General features: G+C 40.4%; 1 protein-coding gene across 1 annotated transcript in view; it reads left to right on the top strand.

The window, feature by feature from the left end:
* The window catches only part of OCRL (OCRL inositol polyphosphate-5-phosphatase), a 56,196-nt gene that overhangs the window by 21,833 nt on the left and 18,787 nt on the right, over window positions 1-15,576 (top strand). Inside the window, exons 5-15 of the mRNA XM_060137831.1 lie at window positions 215-325; window positions 735-824; window positions 1,525-1,645; window positions 1,741-1,902; window positions 3,106-3,207; window positions 3,732-3,846; window positions 4,961-5,077; window positions 5,182-5,369; window positions 8,097-8,208; window positions 9,842-9,951; window positions 11,476-11,611. Of these exons, the coding sequence (XP_059993814.1) occupies window positions 215-325; window positions 735-824; window positions 1,525-1,645; window positions 1,741-1,902; window positions 3,106-3,207; window positions 3,732-3,846; window positions 4,961-5,077; window positions 5,182-5,369; window positions 8,097-8,208; window positions 9,842-9,951; window positions 11,476-11,611 (1,364 nt within the window). The remainder of the gene's footprint in view (window positions 1-214; window positions 326-734; window positions 825-1,524; window positions 1,646-1,740; window positions 1,903-3,105; window positions 3,208-3,731; window positions 3,847-4,960; window positions 5,078-5,181; window positions 5,370-8,096; window positions 8,209-9,841; window positions 9,952-11,475; window positions 11,612-15,576) is intronic.

The following is a 15,576-nucleotide window of genomic DNA, read 5'->3' as shown; positions in this document are numbered from 1 at the left end:
CACAGTTTATCAGCCTTCACTAGATTTTCCTCTGTGCGTCACCCCCAGCACCACCACCACACCCAGTCCCTTGATCTTATAGGCATGCTTCACACGTTAGAGGTCTGGAATATTTGCAATCTGGACCTTCTCCTATTAAATTGGTAAGTTGAAAATATCCCAAGAAAACATTATTTTCCGTAGCTATATGTACATGGATTTCCATTCTTTTTAGGTGGCTGCAAAATTCGGATTCAGGGGGACTGGAGCAGAGAGCGCCGCTTTGAAATCCCTGATGAGGAACGCTGTCTGAAGTTCCTCTCAGAGGTCCTTGCTGCTCAGGAAGGTAACTCAAGCCTCAGCAGTTTTCTTTCTACTACTTGCATGGGACATGCTGTACAGAGGCAAGTGGCCATTAGCAAAGTACCTCACCCCTAGAGCCTTGATAGGCGATTTTTTTTTTCTTCAGGAATGGCCCCAGGGATAGGTTAGGGAATAAGTCTATTCAGCTTTAAGGACACTGAGTCAATTTCCAGAATCTTCAGTTTCATTCCTTGGACAGCTTACTGCAGACTGTAATCCTCCTTTGGTCCCAGATGATCCCAGAGCTGCCCTCATTTTCTTAGTCTCTTCCTTTGTGTTCAAGAACGGCGCTGGCCCCTGCACTTGAGTGCTGAGTGAATGGCCTTTGGTTATGGTATATTCCATTCAATGGAATAGTCATTCCATTCTGACTATGACCCTTGTCTCTCCAGCGCAGTCACAACTTCTTGTTCCAGAGCAAAAGGACTCATCCAGCTGGTACCAGAAATTAGACACTGAGGACAACTCTTCTGTTTTTTCAGGTACTGAAAAGATTCTTTTTTTCCCTGGTTGCTATGATTATTGCAGAGTCAATAGATTTTATCTGGGCAGATAAGATAATGTGGATTAATGTCAGTGTCAGATACCTTCTCCTATGGAGTGGTTTTATCAAGTCCGTACCCACTGACTCACGTTCACTCCTGATCCTTTCTGTGGCACATTAGGTCTTTCAGTGCCAGCTTAGCAGAGGGGTGAAAAGTGCAGGCTCTGGAGCCAGACCACCTGGGTTTGAATCCCCGTTCTCTGACTTACTAGGTATATGACCTTGGTCCAATTACTTTGACAACTCTGAGCTTCTGTTTCTTTTTCTGTAACATAGGAAGATTTTTAATAGCACCTACCTCATGAGGTCTTTGTGACAATTAAGTGAGATAATGATATAGCTCCTTACTATCAACCAGGCATTGTGCTAAAAGTCTTCTATAAAGACTAGCTCTTATTATTCACGTTCCAAGTTAACGTAACTTACTGTCATTCTAGTTAATATGTCAGTGCTTCAGGGACAGATGTGCTTCTTCCCCCAATCTACGTTATCACTACTCTTATACCTTTCTGTTTGGTAACGCCACTGAGCAAATAGTGATCAAACCAAAACCGCTGATCAAAGCAAAGTCCTATCAATCCTGGATAAGTTGGATGTTATCTTTTCCCCCCTTCCACTCTGGGTTCTGTGTCCTTCAGGGCTTCTTGGATTTGAGGATAATTTTTCATCTTTGAATTTGGACAAGAAAATAAATTTGCAGAATCAGCCTACAGGGGTTCATCGGGAACCGCCACCCCCACCATCTTCAGTGAATAGAATGTAAGTCCTATGTTGAAACAGATTTCCCACGTGTGAGACACACATGGGAATTGTTTAAGGCAATTTCACTTTTGAATTCCTCATTTATTTGCTAGGCTTCCACGTGAAAAGGAAGCTTCTAACAAGGAACAGCCCAAAGTGACCAATACCATGCGGAAGCTCTTTGTACCAAACACCCAGTCTGGGCAGCGGGAGGGTCTCATCAAACACATCCTGGCAAAGCGAGAGAAAGAATATGTCAACATTCAGACTTTCAGGTTAGTCTCTCTTCTACTTACTGAGGCTAAACGTTAGTACATATAGGAAAAAATGGTCTTTGGGTATTTAAGGTATTAGTTTAATTAGCTTAATTCAGAATAAAAGCATAAAGAAGAGAATGGTGAGCTGATTCAAACCCCTGTCTTTATGCTGGTCAATAACATACATATCCAAAATAATGCCAGTGCTACAATTTCCCTTGGATTTTCTAATTACTAATGATACCACCTCTACTAACCTTTCTATCCACTCTTAGAGAACCAAGTCAAGCTCACAAGTACTAGAGAATTGTCTCCTAGTACATTCCATAAGCAAGTGTGTTTATCTATCTGACCTGCTGAATTTCTTCTTGCCAATATTGGAAAATTAAGTCCGCCATTACCACTAGACTTTAATTTACCTACTTTGGGAAGTTAACTGAAGGAAGTTTCACCCAAGCATCTTGATTGGGAGGTCTATCTTCGATTCTTTCCTCTATTATATTTTTCATTTCATCTTGGTGATATCCTCTTTTCTGGACTCACTACGTGTGGTGTGTGTCGTGTATCCCGATGTTCAAAGCAGCAACGCTTTCCTTTGTTATTTTCGAACAGCATGTACCCTTTTAGTCCAAGATTCCAGTCCCATCTGCTATCCCATTATGCCTCATTTATTCTAATTCAGTCATGACTATATCCCTATGCTGAAACCTCCAGATCTTCAGATTTCCCGTGATGCTTATATTTGTATGTAAACAGTTAAGACAGTCATGAGTTTTCCCTTCTGCTTTCCCCCTTAATACTATATCTGTCTCAACAGAATTTCCTACACAGATGTCCTTGTAATCCTTCGGGAAGTGAGTTTTTGGATTTAACTACAACTCCTTATGGAATAGTTATCCATGTTAGACATCCTTATAGCATGAAGATACCTCTTTCCCATCCACAAGCTCTCCCTTCAGATATGAGTTTGGATGGAATGTAATAGGAAGGAAATGTGGTAGAGCAATTAAACTTGTGTTTTTTAAATAGAGACTTGGTTCCTTTCTGTAGGTTTACCTGATGTAAACTTTGGAGAGAATAAGCCCACTGCCTTTGTCTTCTACAGGCAAGAGGGTTTTGTGTGTGTGTGTGTGGCAAAACAGTTTGAGAAATTATGTTGCTTATTGTGACCATCCACACTTGACCTTTGTTTTTAAATTATGTTTTGGAATCATGTATTAGGTTCTTTGTTGGAACATGGAACGTGAATGGCCAGTCTCCAGACAGTGGGCTAGAACCTTGGCTGAACTGTGATCCGAATCCTCCTGATATCTACTGCATTGGGTAAAATGGCGTCTGGAAGTTCATTTTGGCTGTATGTTTGGTGTTAGTTTACGTGACATTCTGCGCTTTTTTTCCCCACCATTTGTAAAAACCTACTGTAGACTATATGTGAGAGTTAACTTGTGGGTCAAATTTGTGAGATCATAAAGGAACAGATACCTGAATTGGTGTAAGGAAGCATCTAATCCTCTCAAAACCCATAGAAAACTATGTACTTCATAGAAACTGAGATTTGAGGTTAATTCTAACAGTGACTATTTCTAGGATATATAAACAAAGCTCTACGGTTATCCCTTATGGAGGTTTTTTTGTTTGTGTTTTGCATAGCCTGTGCATATACCTGTGGCGCGGAGTCTTTTGAAAAGAAAACTCCTTGTCCTTACTGATCACCTGAGTCAATAGAGCAGTTCTCTAAAATTTATCTTTTCCTCACTGTTTCATCTAATGTCTCAGAAAATGGGACAGGAGGTAGTCAGAGATAATTATGGGATGTGTGTAGATCCGACATCCTCTTGTTTTCTCAGATTCCAAGAGCTGGACTTGAGCACAGAAGCCTTTTTCTACTTTGAATCTGTGAAGGAACAAGAGTGGTCCTTGGCTGTGGAGAGGGGTTTGCATTCCAAAGCCAAGTATAAGAAAGTAAGCCGCATTGAATTATCTTTTTTAGTATACAACTAAGTAGAACTCACTAGAAGTTACTCTGTTATCTATAGCTTGTTCCAAAAGAGTGGTTTAATTGAATTCTTCCCCATGTGTAATACTGGAATAGGGCAGACTAATCCTTTTTATTCCTATTTCCTAGAAAAAGAATTCCCTAAGTTTCCCGATCTTATAGTTTCATTGCTTAGGTAGTTTTTAGGAGAAAAGAAGAATTTTATTGTCCTCATAGCAGTAATTAACTCAAATGATGACACATAAGGTAAGTGATTTTTGCAATGAGAGTTTAAGATTGAAATTGTTCGCTGACATGGTCAGAACTGGATGCTTTACAGAAAAGCAGTTTGAAGCATGTGGGTGCATAGGGCAAGCTTTGGAATTGGAGCAAGAACAGGAGTGTTGTGGAATTTCAGTGAGCTTGAAACTTGGTTGTAAGTCAAGAATAGAGTTGACTTTAGCAAGGTGGCTCAATTTGTTGGTCTCTAGAAGGCACGTGGTAGAGGCTACCAGAAGAGTTATTTTAATTATGGGGCTACCATACCAAGCCCTTTAAAAGGAGTCATTTGTCTAAGTAATTTTCATCTGCATCTTCTAGCAGCTGATATAGGTGATAAGACTCCTGAAGATGTTATTCCTCTCATATAGACTAATACACATTTCAGACATATTTCTAGTTCACAGACTTAAAAGTAAAAAGGAGTGTTATTTTATACATTTTAATTTCTTAGGAAATTGTAAATCAGAAACTAGGAAGAAGAGGCAAAAGGAACAAGCTGGGATAGAGGCTTTGTCATTATTATTCGAATTTTTTATGCTGCCTACTCACGGTAGGCTAAAAAGTGATTAAAATAATGAATCTAGAGCTGAGTGTACTCGTTGTCTCCAAAGACTTTTAACTCCTACTGGTCAGAGCCAGATTAAAGCTTTCCCAGAGAAGTTTTGTTTTCTCTTTATGAGGCCCACTGGGAAATTAGAGGATTTGGATTCAGATTAGGGCATGGTTATATCTTCTTGGTGGAAAATTAGTTGTGGGAATTCGATATGTGGCAAAGAGTGGTATTAACATGAACCTCTTCTAATTCCCTGCGACTCATAGGTTCAACTGGTCCGCCTCGTTGGGATGATGCTCCTGATATTTGCCAGAAAGGATCAGTGGCGATATATCCGTGATGTTGCTACAGAAACAGTTGGGACTGGAATCATGGGGAAGATGGTGAGTTACTTCGGAAATGAGCTCAATTATGATTTATGTCCATGTGAAGTTCAGGTGCTAGTTGCATCTTTGTACTAACTGTGGATCATTACTCTTGCTAACAGGGAAACAAAGGTGGGGTAGCTGTGAGATTTGTATTTCACAACACTACCTTTTGCGTTGTCAATTCCCACTTGGCTGCCCATGTGGAGGACTTTGAGAGAAGGAATCAGGATTATAAGGACATCTGCGCACGAATGAGTTTTGTGGTCCCAAATCAGACCCTCCCACAGCTGAACATCATGAAACATGAGTGAGTGGTTAAGTCTTCCTTAGCCTTTGAATAGTGGTGGTGAGAAGAGACTAAACGTGGTGAGAAGCTATAGAAATGTGAAGAGTGAAGAGATTATTGTTTAGGGATTGGGGTCACGAAGAAGGGGGCGGGTTTGAGGAATAGCAGATGAATTAGATTTTAGTCAGAGGAATTAGATTTGCTATCAGAGGAAAGGTTAGTTCTCTTAGTGGGCATCTAGAGTAATGGTAGAGGGGGGTCTGTCAATTGACATCAGTTTTTATTATTTTTTATTATAAAATAGAAATGTTCATTGTGAATGTAATAAAAGGTAAAAGTAAAAAATCCCTCATTTCTTACCTCTGCTCTCCCCAGCCAGTCCCTCCTTCCGAAGAAAAACACTGTGGACAATTCAGTGTGTATCCTTCCAGATCTGTGCTGTCCGTTATGACAGCCAGTAGCCATAGGTGGCTGTTGGGCACTTGAAAGTAGCTAGTCCAAACTGAGATGTGCTGTGAGCATATACACTGAATTTAGTAGGGAAAAAATGTAAAATATCTCAACTTTTTAAGTATTGATTACATGTTGAAATAACAAAAGTTTGCATATATTGAGTTAAATGGGATTTGGTTTTTTTTAAAGAAGGCATTGGGGTTTTTTTGTTTTGTTTTGTTTTATTTATTTTTGGCTGAGTTGGGTCTTTGTTGCTGTGCACGGGCTTTCTCTAGTTGCGACGAGCGGGGGCTACTCTTCGTTGCGGCGCATGGGCTTCTCATTGTGATGGCTTCTCTTGTTGCGGATCACGGGCTCTAGGCGTGCGAGCCTCAGTAGTTGTGGCACACGGGCTCAGTAGTTGTGGATCACAGGCTCTAGAGCGCAGGCTCAGTAGTTGTGACACATGGGCTTAGTTGCTCTGCAGCATATGGGATCTTCCTGGACCAGGGCTTGAACCCGTGTCCCCTTCATTGGCAGGTAGATTCTAAACCACTGTGCCACCAGGGAAGCCCTGGAATTTGTTGTTAAAGTTATTTTCACTTGTTTCTTTTACTTTTTATATTCAGCTACTAGGCAATTGAAAATTACATTTCTTATGTGCGTCCTATGTCTTCTGTTTTTTTTTAATTAATTATTTAATTTAGTTTTATTTTTGGCTGTGTTGGGTCTTCGTTGCTGCGTGCAGGCTTTCTCTAGTTGCGGCGAGCAGGGGCTACTCTTCATTGTGGTGCACGGGCTTCTCACTGCGGTGGCTTCTCTTGCTGCAGAGCATGGGCTTTAGGCACACAGGCTTCAGTAGTTGTGGCACGTGGGCTCAGTAGTTGTGCTTGCAGGCTCTAGAGCGCAGGCTCAGTAGTTGTGGCGCACAGGCTTAGTTGCTCCGCGGCATGTGGGATCTTCCCGGACCAGGGATCGAACCCGAGTCCCCTGCATTGGCAGGCGGATTCTCAACCACTGCCCCACCAGGGAAGTCCCTATCTGTTCTGAATAGTGCTGTTGTAGACTTTTGTCTATGCACACACAAACACACACATACTCATTATATAGGACTGTATTATCCTATTTATTGTGAATCTCTTTCCAAGCCAGTAAATATAGATCTACATTATTCTTTTTACTGGCTGTGAATCATTAAGAAAAGGGGCTGTGGAGATTTAAAGACACCAATGGATAATGTGAAAGGTTAGTGAAGAATGGGACTTAATAAGGATAGAAACAAAAATCAGTTGAGGAATGGATTGTTAGTAGAAAATGGTTATTTGTAGGGAAATTAATAGTAGTAATTGAAATTCTGAGAGGGTAATGAGATTTGGAATAGTGGTTTGAGATGTGAATTAGTAGGAAAACAAAAGATAATTTGTGGGTATTAGGATCAGTAGAGTGGGGTAATTGAAGAAAGAGTAGGGAAAGGTAGTGATGTTGGCCTCTTTCCATATTGTCTCAACAATTAGGATCATATAGAATTCTGTTTCACAGTGGTAAAACAAGGCCTTGACATCAGTAATCATAAAATTGCCCCGAAATTCCATAAATTTATTTACCCGGGACCTTAAAGATTGGCAAAGAGATCCATTTGGAACTTGAGATAGCTCACAAGAGAACCCATTTTGGTGTGGGAATTTCAGGGTCTCCCCTGGGCGGCTCTCAGCACACCTGGGGGTCTGTTGCTGTGATTGGGAGCCTGAGGCTCCCATGGCCTGCCATTCTCCTTCCTGCCTGGGACTTGGACTGCGGTTCTGGGGCAAGGGTAGACAGAGTGGCTGCAGCAGAAAGCCCTGGACCTACATTTGCTAGTGGGCCCTGCCCAAGAGAGCTGTCATTCAGACCATGCAGACCCTAGTGGAGAGCCTGCAGAACATCAGGGCTCAGAGAGGCAGAAAACGTTCAGATTCTCTTCCCCTAGAGACCTGGCAAGTGGCCAGGTGAAATTTTGAAGCTAGTCCAGCAAATAAACTACATGCTTCTCTCAAGGAGTTAACTCCTTGGTTTCTGAGTCCCACATATACACCGTATTTACCTGTCTTTGTTCCTCATGTGTGCAGGCCCGTCCTCCTGCCTATTTTGTAATCCCTCGCCCCTCTCAGGTGTTGATAGTACTCGCCCCCAAAGGATAGTTATATCTTAAACCCCTAGTCAGATAGTGATAAATGAATGCTTATCAATAATCTCCCCATTTTCCTTCTCTCCATTCTCCTCTGATTGATTTTTATGCTCATTGCTGCTATTTCTGTTCATGTATTTCTTTATCCTCAGTGTTGTCATCTGGTTGGGAGATTTGAACTACAGACTTTGCATGCCTGATGCCAATGAAGTGAAGAGTCTTATTAATAAGAATGACCTTCAGAGACTCTTGAAATTGGACCAGGTAATAAAATTTTATTTTAAAAGGTACTTTCCTAGACAGCAGATAAAATTGTTAGGTTTATGAGTTAGACCCATGGGAGTTGTGTCTTACTCTAGAAGTAGATGGAAAGGTATCACTGTCTGGGGAAAACATTGTGACTAGTGATGCAGTGAGTACACACAAGGTTTGTAGTGCTTTTATTAAGTGCTTGGATGGGAGGAGAAGAGATAACGTTAGTGATAAAAAGTCAATATAACATTTATTCATTAAGTCTTTATCAAGAAGGGATTTCAGAGATTTGTATAAATGAGTTGGAGAATGGGTGGGGTTAATTGGAGAACACTTCCTGGAGGAAGTGGGCCTTCAGCTATGTTGATGTGGTTTGGCAGATGAAACAGGGAAAGCTGCTCTATGATTACTTGGCAGGCTCAGCAACAGCTTGGAGGTAAAAGAGGGAGGCCCTGTGAGGGGATTGGGAGGCACAGAAGAGAAGTTTGGGAAAAATAGCAGACTGTGGTCTAATGGGAACTGATTGAGAAGTTGGGGCTTGCTAGTTTATAGATGTTAAAACCTGTGTGAGAAGCACTGATATGGTAACATTTATATAAAACGATATTGAGGAACCTAGTTTTCTGTAAATTTGCCTTGGAGCCTGGCACAGGACTTGAATTTTTACTTTAGCATATGGATTCTGGCTGCTAAAAGTGAATGCTTCTTATTGAGGGAAGAAAATGTTTCAACTTGATTTGAATGTCTTTAAATCCTAACGTGAGACTTTTGACCTTCAGTCATAGTCAAAATTCTGGTGTTTTGCAGCAGAATGGTTTTTACAGTGAGCCTTTCTTGGCTGTGTCTATCTTCACATTGAGGTTGGCTGGCTAACTTTGCATTTCTTCCTCTGTCCTGCCTCCAAAGGGAGTACAATTGGAATAAGTTCTGAATCTTATGTAGTTCTGGTAAAATATTTGAGTGAGGGTAACTTTCAAAACGATCTATTGGCTTGGCCGAAAAGTTCGTTTGGGTTTTCCACAAGATGTTACAGAAAAACCTGAATGAACTTTCTGGCCAACCCAATATAACTATTCACTGAATTTGGCTTTTGGAATTATCCAATCAAAATTTGTGTGCTTTTTTAAAAAATTAAAACTGTGCCCAAACTATTATATATATAGGATGGATAAACAACAAGGTCCTACTGTATAGCACAAAGAACTCCATTCAGTATCCTGTGATAAGCCATAATGGAAAAGAATAGGGAAAAGAATATATATATATATGTATAATTGAGTCACTTTGCTGTACAGCAGAAATTAACACAACATTGTAAATCAACTATACTTTAATAAATTTAAAAAAATCTGTGCTAACATCAGAGAACTTATGATTATTCAGGTTTCATTTTTCCATTTTACCTTGACCACCATTAGCAATAAAAAATTAGTGACATGCTCATATGAGCATCCTGTCTGTCGGTGAGCTTAGATGCTGTTGGAATGTCAAAATTTAATTCATAAGGCACAGAAATTTTATGTATGTGCTCCGACAGTTGCAAAAGATACGGAACTTAGATACTTAGAAATGGCTGATCAACCCAATTATCACTTCTGTTAAGATGGTGTTACCCTGCTTATATGATACGTTTTTCTATCTCTAGCTAAATATTCAGCGCACACAGAAAAAAGCTTTTGCTGACTTCATGGAAGGGGAAATCAAGTTTATCCCCACGTATAAGTATGATTCTAAAACAGACCGATGGGATTCCAGGTAAAAAAACAAGAACCTCCTCATGGAATAGGTTAAGCCCTGATCTTATTTCTGTCTCTCTGAATTGATGAAGGGCTGGGAAATTTTTAGTTCTTGCCAGAAACAGATAGAAAAACCTAATGGCTCAGTGCTATTACAGAAGAGGTTTCAGTTTGTGTGTGCTCACAGGTGAGCTCACCTTAGGAGAGTGTGGACTGCTCTGTCAGGCTGTTGAAGTTTTACGAGCTGCCTGTGATGCCTTATTTCTCTCACCTCAGCAGACTTGCTTCTTAGATTTTTGCCCTTCTGATCTTACCCCTATTTCCTTACCTGTTGCCCTGTTCTGGCTCTTTTCCCAAACTCTTTTTCAACTCTTTAACTCAGGATACCAGAGGTGAAAACAAAGAGCCATGAAAGGTTCTTCCAGAACAGTGGTTCTCGATCCTGAGTTCACGTTAGACTCTTTTGCTGGACTTTTAAAAATACCGGTGCCTGGGCCTGACCTCCACAACTGCTGCAGAAAGCTGAGAATCACTGTCTAGGGGGCCTGTTGATTTCTCGATCACCCCTAGTAAAGTGCCCCTGTCAGTATGTGCCTGGTGACTGTTTGTCTTCTACCTACTATTTCTTCGTTTCCTATGGTTTCCTACCTGGCTGAGCCCAGAAGTTTGAAAGAAGAAAAGAATGCCTGGGCATAGTCAGCTTCTTTAGACTCAGAGAGCGCCAGGGTGGGGTGGGGAGGAGCCTGTCCCATCCTCCGAGGGAGCTGCTCAGCAAGTGAAAAGTGACTCTGAGAGATCTTGTGCACATTGCCTTGTTTATTCCACTCACCTGACTTGAGAGTCAACTGAAGAGCTACTGATAAGAACTTTATTTGTGTCACCGTCTGGATCAGGTGTACAGGTGTTGCTTATTTTAATAGAATGATGAATAGGCTTTTTCCCTCCCCTTGGTATTCTTATGGGCTGTTATTTGTTCAGACTTGCATGCTTAGGTGTTAGTTCATCTTTATTAGAAGAAGCTCGACTTATCCATAAAAGTACAGGTTTAAAGAAATCTCTACTATTACCCATCTCCAGTGATTAAGCCCAGTCTAGGAATATAGGATTGGATTTTTAGATTTTATTAGTTGTCTATCTGTTGTGAAGCATCATTGCTGTTGATAGAGCAAATGAAGAGGAAGTGTTCTGAATATAATCCTGTCCTTCTGAGGGTATTTTAAGAAGGTGCTATTCTGTTTTCCCCTGGGGCAACAATATTGAAGATATAATCCTAATCTTAGGAGCACCGTTTATTCATTCATTAGATAACTATTCATTGAGCACCTACTTTACATCAGATACTGTGCTAGGGGCTGAGAATGCAGTGACAAACAAGCAGACACAGTCCCTTCACAGAGCTTGCAATATAGTAGGGAAGATAATAGCTGGAGTCGTTAGGGAAGGAGAAGCAGATAACAAGAGGGCCTAACTCAGGTCTGAACCAGTGTGGTAGGTATTCCGTTCTTGTGTGGTATGTTATTCTAATTCCTTACTTTTTTTGCAGTGGGAAATGTCGGGTTCCAGCCTGGTGTGACCGAATTCTCTGGAGAGGAATTAACGTTAATCAGCTTCATTACCGGAGTCACATGGAACTGAAAACCAGTGACCACAAGCCTGTTAGCGCCCTCTTCCACATTGGGGTAAACACTTGTTTGTTCATGCAGTTGTTTGTGTGTTAAGTATCTATTCTTAGAGCGTTATTTAGACTCAGAACGGGTCAGTAATTCAGTGAGCCATAATGTTTTCATAACCAAATAATCATTTGCAACATTGAGAAGTTAGTGCCCTTGACCCTCCTAAATGCTGTCCACATGGCCGTTTAGTGACACAGGTGTTTCTCATGCTGCATAATGGCTGGGTAGCACCCTTCACCTCCTAAAGTCATTATACATAAAGAAGAGTTCAAAGCTAGGTTTTAAAGGATGAGTAGGTCCTCATCAGATAAAATAGTAAGGAGTGGAAGCACCAGGAGAGAGGTTCCAGGTAGAGGGCTGGGGACAGCAGGAACAAAGGCACAGACCGGTCAGAATACAACATAATCTGTATATAATGTTAAGAGGCATATTGTTAGTTCTACTAACTAAGATAGTGAAGTCTTCCCATCCAGGAGCACAGGTTTGAAATTTCTCTTTAACTCTATTGCATCCTGGGCTGGATTAATGGCCAGTTGTTTAATTTTTTGTCTCTGTTGTGAGTAAAGTTTTTGTTTTCTAGCTGTGTGTTATTAGTATGCAAGTTATATCTTGGGATCTTGTTGACTTACTTTATTACAGCTAGTACATTTAGATTATTTCTTGCAGTTTTTCCAGACCTACAGTCATGTAATCTGGCAGAATCTATATTGGGCAGTGCTTGATAGAATGGACGTTATAGCTAGACTGCTTAAATTTGCCTCCCAGCTCAACCACTTTCTAACTGTAACAATGGAAAATTTATGTAACATCCCTCTGCCTCAGTTTCCTCCTCTATAAAATGGGAATAACAATCCTACTTAAGAGGATTAATGAGGTAAGACATGCGAAGAGCACAGTAGGGTAGATTTCTTTCCTCTGGGTGTATTATGTTGATTATTTTGGCTTCTGAGATAGGTTCTCACCAATATGTCTTATCCTGCTCCTGTCTTAAAGGGGAATGACTTTGGGGCATTTCCTTTATGTACAAAATTTGTTCTTCATCTTAGAATAGATTCTAAATTTTATTGAGGCAATCATGACTTGACTTTATCCACTTTGAAATTTTAAAATAATAATGAATAATAATAGTATGTGTTCCTCAAAAAGTAGCTAGTACGTGCCAGAGACTGTACTAGGCAATTTACACCCATCTCATTTACTCCTCACAGCAGTGCTTTGAGTTAAATATTTCTCATTTAACAGATGAGCAAGTGGAGAACCAGTGAGTTTAAATAAACTTCTTTAAGAGCATGCAGTTAGAAGGAGAGCTGAGATTCAAGTCTCTTAAGCCTGTTTAATTCCCAAACTTATAGATGTTCTTTCTCCTACCCCCACAATGCCTGCAGAGTTCCAGAGAACTTACTGACTAGATATACCTTCAGATACTACTTTTTTCTTTTTTTTCTTTTTTTTTTTTTTTTTTGCGGTACGCGGGCCTCTCACTGTTGTGGCCTCTCCGGTTGCGGAGCCACAGGCTCCGGACGCGCAGGCTCAGCGGCCATGGCTCACGGGCCCAGCCGCTCCGCGGCATGTGGGATCTTCCCGGACCGGGGCACGAGCCCATGTCCCCTGCATTGACAGGTGGACTCTCAACCACTGCGCCACCAGGGAAACCCAGATACTACTTTTAACCCACCTAATTTCTAGCTTGTGCTTGTGGACTGCCCTGTTTTCTTCATTTGAGTTCTCTTAATCCATTTTTAAAAGGATGTCTTTCCCCCAGACACTAACCGTTTTTGTTTCATCAGCTATGCTTAGCTTTTCTGTTTGTATTTCTTTTCAGAACCTCAGAATATTTGTAATACTCCATACATATTAATTCAGAGCTCCCAGCAGGATATTTACAATTTTTCCATGCTTTCTGTGTATCTTTAATAAAGCTCTACCTTTCTAGTTTTTAATACTTTTTAAATCACACAGGAATTAAAATGTGTTTTCTCTTTAAAATAAAAATAGAAGTAAGCAAAATTCACAGATAAGGCTGAAGGTCTTCAGTGCCTCTTCTATCCCCCACTTCCACTTTTGCGCTAAACCCCACTCCCTAGCCCGGCCAACTACCCTTATGAATTTATTTCTTTCTAGACCAGCACTGTCCAATAGATTTTCTGTGATGATGGAAATGTTCTAGATCTGTCCTGTCCCATCCAGTAGCTATTACCTGCAGGCAACTATTGATCACTTGAAGTGTGACTGAGAGAAATGAACTTTCAATTTTATTTAATTTGAAGTAATTTAAATTTAAATGTCCTTATGTGGCTACTGGCTATAATATTGGATAGCACAGTTCTAGACCTTTTCTGTTTACCCATACACAATATGGTGGTGTTTTGTTTGTTGGTGTGTATATATCATAAATGGTCTCATACTGTATGTGTTGGTCTGCAACTTTTTTTTTTAATTCAGTGGTGTATCTTGGAGAGCTATCCGTGTTATTACATAAAGATCTAGCTCATTGTACATATTTCTTAATTCCTAATTTTATTGGTAATCTCCTTTTCTAAAGTGGATGTATCAAGTGGTGACATTCTGTGGTAACATTTTCCCCTTCATTATCCTTACTGAACATTAAGGGTTATGATCATGATAACCCACTGAGAAGAGCTTTGATTTTATTGGGTAACCACCCCATACTTTGGACTCTTGGGCACACTATGATTAGAGGCTTTAAGAACCACATTGTATTTCTTACCACCATTCACGTCAGTGACTGTTAACAAAGGGACCAAGTACTCAGGGGCCAATTAATTTCAGAAGACTTGCTGTGGGCTGGCTGAGATTAAGCTGAGATGGGGTTCCCACCCCTGCACTTGGTAATGGGATCTGTTGCATTGGTTCTTAGACTTTGGTGGACATCAGAATTGCCTAAAGAGCTTCAAAAGCATGGACCCCGCCCCCTGGAGATTGCTATCAGTGAGCTGAGGCATTTGTGTTTTTAAGACCTACCCCCGCCTCAAAAAAAAGACATACCCAAGTTGGTCCTGTCACATATCCAGTATTTTGGAAAGGGTCTTATGCTAGAGGTCCAGATATCACCTCTGCTATTAACTGTGGCAGTGAGCAACTTAGTTGATCTTTTTGTACCTTGATATTCTCAACTGTGAGAAGAATAATCCTTGCTTTGGTAGCCTCACAGGTTGTTGTGAAAATAAGATGACATATGTAAAATACTTTTTGAAATAAAAAGTTGCAAAGGGACTTACCTGGTGGTCCAGTGGTTAATATGCCACGCCTCCAATGCAGGGGCGCGGGTTCGATCCCTGGTCGGGGAACTAAGATCCCACATGCTGTGCGGTACGGCCAAAATAAATTAATAAATTTTTTTTAAAGTTGCAAAATGTTGAAAAAGAATTTAAAAAGTATAAAATTCCTCTTAATGTAACACTGTAGTGGGCACCCTGGTGACGCTAGTGATTGCTTACTCCTAAGTTCTCTAATCATTATGGTTCAGATATGTAAAAACCTCCACAGTCTTTGAGACTCAGCTTTGATGTTCTTATTTTCCACACTTTCTTTACAGCCTCTACTGCATACATCAATCTTTTTTTAAAAATTGAGTTTGTGAAGTTTTCTATTCTAAAAAGAAACTGGGGCCTTAATAAGTGAAAATGGTATGTTAATTATGTTTGTTTTGGGCATCGATTTGTATAAAGTTTTAATAGTAAAAAAAAAGCACAGCTGTGTCAGGAAGCCGAAAGTGCTGTGTCAGATGGGAGTTTTTTCGATCTATTAGGCAAGATGATTTGTTTATCGTCATGCTTTTACTCTGATCTGGGACATTTTGTGTCGGCCGTTTTCTAAAACGGCCATAGGGTCTATTTACTAACATACTTTTATCATCATATAATCTGAGCATTGGTATTATATTGGTATTATGATTCTTGGCATCGTGCATAACAGCTAATAGAGTTAAGTGCGTTAGTCATTTTTTCTGC

The sequence above is a fragment of the Lagenorhynchus albirostris genome, chromosome X (genome assembly GCF_949774975.1).
Source record: "Lagenorhynchus albirostris chromosome X, mLagAlb1.1, whole genome shotgun sequence".
Classification (NCBI taxonomy): Eukaryota; Metazoa; Chordata; class Mammalia; order Artiodactyla; family Delphinidae; genus Lagenorhynchus; species Lagenorhynchus albirostris.
This window is presented reverse-complemented; position numbering and strand designations above follow the sequence as displayed.